The sequence below is a fragment of the Physeter macrocephalus genome, chromosome 6 (assembly GCF_002837175.3).
Source record: "Physeter macrocephalus isolate SW-GA chromosome 6, ASM283717v5, whole genome shotgun sequence".
NCBI lineage: Eukaryota > Metazoa > Chordata > Mammalia > Artiodactyla > Physeteridae > Physeter > Physeter macrocephalus.
In genome coordinates this window covers 3,692,185-3,699,585 of record NC_041219.1, presented here as the reverse complement: position 1 = coordinate 3,699,585, position 7,401 = coordinate 3,692,185, and the positions used below count along the sequence as shown (strand labels likewise).

At 40.1% G+C, this 7,401-nt stretch overlaps 1 protein-coding gene across 1 annotated transcript; it reads right to left on the bottom strand.

The window, feature by feature from the left end:
* Positions 1 to 1,319: 1,319 nt before the first annotated feature.
* On the bottom strand, positions 1,320 to 4,774 carry LOC102996369 (methylcrotonoyl-CoA carboxylase subunit alpha, mitochondrial-like). Its single transcript, XM_055085187.1, is given in 3 exon segments — positions 1,320 to 2,003; positions 2,005 to 2,783; positions 2,786 to 4,774. Coding segments are annotated over 3 exon segments (2,169 nt in total). The 5' UTR covers positions 3,672 to 4,774; the 3' UTR covers positions 1,320 to 1,499.
* Positions 4,775 to 7,401: the final 2,627 nt, after the last annotated feature.

Genomic DNA, 7,401 nt, shown 5'->3' with positions numbered 1-7,401 from the left:
CAAGATATATAACATTCTATCATCCTAAAAGACTTTTGTGCCCCTTCCCAGTCAATTTCCAGCCTGCACCCCTGATCCTAGACAATTCCTGAACTGCTTTCTATCACTATAGACTAGATTTACTTTTTCTAGAATTTCATATAAATGAAATAATAAATTATGCATACTTTCGTGCCTAGCTTCATCTAAGAGATTCTTCCATGTCATTGAGAATAACAGTAATTAATTCCTTTTAATTGTTGAGAAGGACTATATTGTATAATACATGATCTTGTTTATCCATCCATCAATTGATGCACATTTGTATTGCTTCCAATATGGAACTATTGTGAATAGTTGCTATGAACACTTGTGAACACATTTTTTTGAACATATGTATTCATTTATCTTGGGAAAATATCTAAGAGTAGAATTGCTGAGTCGTATGATAAGTGTATGTTTAACTTTATAACAAACTGCAAAGCATTTTTCCAGATGGTCGTACCATTTTCCATTTCCACCATGAATATGTGAGAGTCCTAGTTGTTCGACCTCCTTGCCAACACTTGATGTAATCAGTCTTTTAAATTATAGTCATCAAGTTGTCGTTTTTAATTTGTAGGAGTATCTTATTGTCATCTTAATTTTCAGTTCTTTGATAACTAATTATGCTGAAAATCTTGTCATGTGTTTCATAGCCATTTCTATATATTCTTTGGTGAAGTGCTCAAAAAATTTTTTTAACTTATTTTCACTAAGTTCTTTGTCTTATTACTGTGTTGTCAGAGTTCTTTATATGTTCTCTATACAAGTTCTTTATCAGATACATTGATTGTGAATTGTTTCTCCCAGTATATAGCTTATCTTTTCATTTTATAAATGCTGTCTTTGAAACACACAAGTTTTACATTTTTAGAAAGTCCAATTTATCAATTTTTAAATAGCTATGACTTTTTCTAAGAAATCTTTTCTGCCCTAAAATCACAAAAGTTTTCTCATATGGTTCATTTTGAGTTAACTTTTCAGTATGGTGTGAAGTAAGGGTCAAAGTTTATTTTTTTTGCAAGGATATCTAATTATTCTACCAACATTTCTTGGGAAAAAACTACCCTTTTCCTCAGCGAGTTACCTGAAGATAATAGCTGAAAATCAATTGACCATATATGTGTCAGCCTATTTCTGCATTTTTTTTTTTTTTTTTTTGTGCGGTACGCGGGCCTCTCACCGCTGTGGCCTCTCCCGTTGCGGAGCACAGGCTCCGGACGTGAAGCCAGCTGCTCCGCGGCATGTGGGATCTTCCCGGACCGGGGCACGAACCCATGTCCCCCGCATCGGCAGGCGGACTCTCAACCGCTGAGCCCCCAGGGAAGCCCACGAAACGGTTTTAAGCCCAATCATACAATCATTTAGTAAAAGTGCTGGTCATCACACCCCGAGAAAAGCAGGAAGGTACTTTCCCATTTTGGTGTAGAGATACTACACTTAAGAGGCTGCTTAATTGGCCGCTTATTTAATGGAGTTTATTCTGCTTCCCTTTTGTCAGATTCTTCCTCCTCAAACTCGACTAAAGGAGGGTGTCTGTTGGCCTGAGAACCTTCTTTGTTGAACACTTTCTTGATAGTGCCATCCTTTGGAGCCTTTATGGTATGCTGCATCTTCATGGCGATCATAACCATCAAAGATTCTCCAGCTCTTACTTCGTCTCCAGCTTTCACAAACACCTTTTCAACAGTTCCAGTCTTAGGAGCTACGGCACCTCCTTGGGTTCCTTCTGAGCTCACTGAAGACAAGTATCTGGGGACTGGAATGCCAATCTGAATACTTCCATCCATGGAAAATAAGTAAATAGTGTTTTCCAGGATAATCAGCTTAGTTTTACTAGCAACTCCATTAACAGAAGATTTCAGGTAAGTGCAGTCTCCCTCACTGCAAAGATCACCAAGGACATGGAAAGTTTTATCTTCAATCTGCATGCTATGTGACCCATCACGGTTATATGTTACAGCTATGGCTACATTGTTTTTTACCATCCCTAAGAGCCATGCTTCTGGTATAACAGATATTCAGTCTTCTTCCACTGCTGGATACAAAAGAGTATTGATCTTGTGTCTGGATTTTGAAAACATCAGTCAGAGCTTTCTCCTTGAGGATGAGCCCCAGAGCTGCCTGGCATAAAAATTCTTTGGCTGTGGTCTTCCGATGGGGCAACAATTCTTTGCGGTGCTGAGGGATGAAATCAGTGTGCACGTTCCCAGCTTCAAACTCTGGGTGGCCAGACAGTTTGAGGAGGAAGTCAATGTTGGTGTGCAGCCCAACAATACTGTACTGTCGAAGGCTGTACCTCAGTTTCGTCAAGGCTGCCTGGCGATCTGCAGCCCACACAACCAGCTTTGCAATCATGGGGTCATAATGCACTGAAACTTCATCTCCTTGCCGTACTCCAGTTTCAATCCTAGTGGCAAGGTCTGCTCGAGGGGTGGAGAGATGCACTAATGGTCCAGCCCCTGGCATGAAGTTATTGTTAGGATCTTCTGCATATATTCTAGCTTCAAAGGCATGGCCCCACAGAGTTATCTCTTCCTGGCTCAAAGGAATCTTCTCTCCTGCTGCAATCCTAAGCTGCCATTCCACCAAGTCAGTTCCTGTGATCATCTCAGTAACAGGATGTTCCACTTGCAGCCTTGTATTCATCTCCATGAAGTAGAAATTGTGCTTTGAGTCCATAATAAACTCCACGGTTCCTGCACCAACATAATTTACAGCTTTAGCAGCTCTGATGGCAGCTTTTCCGAGCTTTTTTCTTCAGGTTTAATACCAGGCCCTGGGGCCTCCCCAATGATCTTCTGATGTCTCCTCTGTACACTACAGTCTCTTTCAAACAAGTACACAGCATTGCCATGGTGGTCACCAAACACCTGGACTTCCACATGCCTTGGTGTGTCCACAAACTTCTCAATCAGCATCGCATCATCATTGAAAGACTTCCTAGCTTCTCTCCGCGCTGATTCTAACTGCTCTTGAAATTCTTTTTCGGATCTAATGATCCTCATACCTTTTCCTCCTCCACCACGGATGGCTTTAATCTTGACGGGGTAACCGATTCTCCCAGCATGCTCTTTCAGGCATTGGTCTGATTGGTCCTCACCATGATAACCTTCCACAACAGGCACTCCAGCAGCAGCCATGATGGATTTGGCTGTGCTCTTTATACCCATGTCTCTAATTGCTGATGAAGGAGGACCTATAAAAATAATTCCTTCTTGCTTGCACAGTTCGGCAAATTCCATGTTTTCCGAGAGAAAACCATATCCCGGATGGATAGCCTGTGCAGCAGAGATCTTGGCCACTTGAATGATTTTCTCCATAGAAAGGTAGCTCTGCTGTGAGGGAGCGGGGCCGATGGAATGTGCTTCATCTGCCATGTCAACATGCATGGAATTCCTGTCGGCTTCACTATAAACAGCCACAGACTGTACACCCATTTTTTTGGCTGTTCGTATCACCCTGCAGGCAATTTCTCCTCTGTTTGCAATGAGGACCTTGGTAATGTTTCGTCCTGTGGTAGTTGCATACTTCATGGCTCTTTGCTTCCAAGTCCATCCCCTCAGCGGCAGCACCAAACTTGGGACTAGCTGCCATCGGTTCCTCTCCGCCGCCACCAGCAGGACCGACAACGCAGAGGTCGCCGCCATGTCTCTGCAGCCCCATCACTCTCCGACGCTCAGACACAGCGGCTGTGTCCCACTCACTCTCCTTGGATTTTTATTGAGATTGCATTGATCAATTTGAGGGGAATTGATTTCTTGACAATATTGAGTCTTCTTATTCAAGTACATAGTCTACCTCTCCATTTATTTTGTTCTATTCAATTTTTCCTTCCAATGTTTTGTAGTTTTCAGTGCACAAGGTCTTCCCAGATACTGCTCAGTTTATTCACAATTATTTCATGCTTTTTGAAGCTCTTATAACTGATATTTTCTATTTTTAATTTTTGCTGCTAGTATAAAAAAATACAATGGAGTTTTACATATTGATCTTGCATCTGTGATCATGCTATATTCATTTATTACCTCTAGTTGCTTTTCTGTCAATTCCGTAGGATTTTAAACATTCACTATCATATCATCTGTGAGTAAACATCATTATACTTCTTCCTTTCCCAACTGCACAACTTGCTTTTTTCTTCCTCTTGCTTTTTGGCTCTGGCTAAGACCTCCAGTGCAATGTTGAATACAAATGTGGAAGTGAACATACTTGCCTTGTTCCAAAGGCACTACTATCGCAAAGGCTCATAATAATAAAAACACATGCAATGATATTTTTTAACATTTTATTGAGCCTTTACAATGTGCCCAGCAGACATTCTTCTGTGCACTTTTGTAATTAGTTCTCACAACAACTCCTTATGTGTCATGATCATTCCCATCTTACAAATAAAGAAATCAGGTGGGCTTCCCTGGTGGCGCAGTGGTTGAGAGTCCGCCTGCCGATGCGGGCGATGCGGGTTCGTGCCACCGAGCGGCTGGGCCCGTGAGCCATGGCCACTGAGCCTGCACGTCCGGAGCCTGTGCTCCACAGCGGGAGAGGCCACAGCAGTGAGAGGCCCGCGTACCCCAAAAAAAGAAATCAGGCTGCAGAGAGAGGTTCACTCATTTGCTCAAGATTATACAGCGAATAAGCAAGGGTGTCAAAATTTGGAAATCAAGGATTTGGATTGACTCCAGAACTGGTATTTACCTCTGCATTTCATAGCCATAGAGTAGCTGAAGAGTAGAAGATAGAGCAAAGGCCTTGGCAAGAGGAGACTTGGGTTTGAATTCTATTTCTGCATTAGTTCACTTCAGGTCCCTCACTTTTAAAAAGGGTAAAAATACTTGTATCACAGAGTTATTAGGAGAATTGAATTTTACATAAGAAATTATGCAACACATTAGTGCTAAACTTTTTTTTTTAACTCTTTTATCTATTTTAAGTTTAAGGTTGTTTTTCTCTGATAGACTAAAAAATGCACTATAGTTTTGATGTGTATCCTTGACTTATTCTCTTCTACTTTTTGGCATCCTACCTACCCCAAAATAATATTACTTAACACCAACTTGAGCAGACAGTGCACATGGCAAAAAGGAATACTATAAGAAGAACACAGTCATCAGTTTTGCTATTTCCATCGGAGTTGCCAATAGTTCAGGTGTTTTGTGTTAATTTTATACAAGACATTGTAAAGACATTTTTGTTATTTTGATAAAGGGTCATCCCAATGCTTTATAATAATAGTTTTAGTAATATTAGTTACAGTGAAGGGAAGAGAGGCCACATGTCGGGTAGTTAAAAGGGTGGGGCTCTGAAAGCAGAAGGTCTGTGTTCAAGTCCTTCCCTGGCCCCTCTTGTTAGCTATGGAACTTTGAACAAGCTACTCAGTCTCTCTGTATTTTGGTTTCCTCCTCAATTAGTAGAGATATTACTAGCTCTTAACCCTTTTGATTTTTAAGAGAATTAATTGTAGTATATAATAAGTGCTCATTAACAATTAGTTTTTGCAACCTAAATAGACATTTCTCCAAAGAAGATATACAGATGGCCAATAGGCACATGAAAAGATGCACAACATCACTAATTATTAGAGAAATGCAAGTCAGAACCACAATGAGGTACCACCTCACACTGGTCAGAATGGCCATCATCATTGTCTACAAATAATAAATGCTGGGGAGGGCGTGGAGAAAAGGGAACCCTCCTACACTGTTGTTGGGAATGTAAATTGGTGCAGCCACTATGGAGAAGAGTATGGGGATTCTTCAAAAAACTAAAAATAGAGTTGCCAGACTTTCCTGGTGGCACAGTGGTTAAGGATCCACCTGCCAATGCAGGGGACACAGGTTCAATCCCTGGTCCGGGAAGATCCCACATGCCATGGAGCAACTAAGCCCCTGTGCAGCAGCTACTGAGCCCACATGCTGCAACTACTGAAGTCGCATGCCTAGAGCCCATGCTCCACAACAAGAGAAGCCACCGCAATGAGAAGACTGCGCATGGCAACAAAGAGTAGCCCCCACTCGCCTCAACTAGAGGAAGGCCGTGCACAGCAACGAAGACCCAACACAACCAATAAATAAATAAATAAATAAATAACATTTTAAAAAATAAAATAAAAATAGAGTTGCCATATGATCCATCAAACCCACTCCTGGGCATATACCCAGACAAAACTGTAATTCAAAAAGATACATGCACCCCTATATTCATAACAGCACTATTTACAATAGCCAAGACAAGGAAACAATCTAAATGTCCATCAACAGATGAATGGATAAAGAAGATGTGGTACATTGGATAAAGAAGACCTGGTACAGAGATACAATAGAATACTACTCAGCCATAAAAAGAAGTGAAATAATGCCATTTGCAGCAACATGGATGGACCTAGAGATTGTCACACTAAGTGTAGTAAGTCAGAAAGAGAAAGACAAATACCATATGATATCACTTATATGTGGAACCTAAAATATGACACAAATGAACTTACCTATGAAACAGAAACAGACTCACAGACATAGAGAACAGACTTGTGGTTGCCAAGGGGGAGGAGGGGTAGGGGAGGGATGGATTGGGAGTTTGGGGTTAGCAGATGCAAACTATTATGTATGGAATGGATAAACAACACGGTCCTACTGTATAGCGCAGGGAACTATATTCAATATCCTGTGATAAACCATAATGGAAAAGAATATGAAAAAGAATATATAACTGAATATATAACTGAATATATAACTTTGCTGTACACCAGAAATTAACACAACATTGTAAATCAACTATACTTCAATAAAATAATTTTTTTTAAACGGAAAATAAGTTAACATTTGCGACTCTTTAAAACTCATGGAACTCATTTTAAAAACTTGAAGTGTATGTCTATCTTTTAAAAGTTGTCTTGTTATTTAATAGCATCACAATATTTCTAATTACACAGATAATATTACTCTCAATGCTAATAGAGTATTCTCTGCTTGTTTTTTTCCAAGCGTGCCTCAATTTTGCTTGAGTTAATTCTACAATTTTCTCCAGGACTTTTTAACCTTCAGGTTGTGAAGCAGCCAGGAAATTGGCCTGTATATAAGAAGTAAGAGTAATACAGGTCTTGATGTTGTCTATAAGCGTATGCACTGCAAAAAAAAAAAAAAACACAACACAATATTTGGGTTGACTAAAGATTTAGGTCAGCAATGGAAAGAGAGAATTCATGTTGTCTTCATAAAGTTACAAATCAAGGAATTTTTGTTGGCTTATTCTTTCCTTAAAACAAGTTCACTGACTGGTATGGTAGGATTAGCACAGTACACATTCTACATTCCTCTTAGCCCAAAAAGTGTTACTATCCTTTTTTTTTTTCTTAAATCCTTTCTTTCTTCAGTTTTCCCTTCCCTA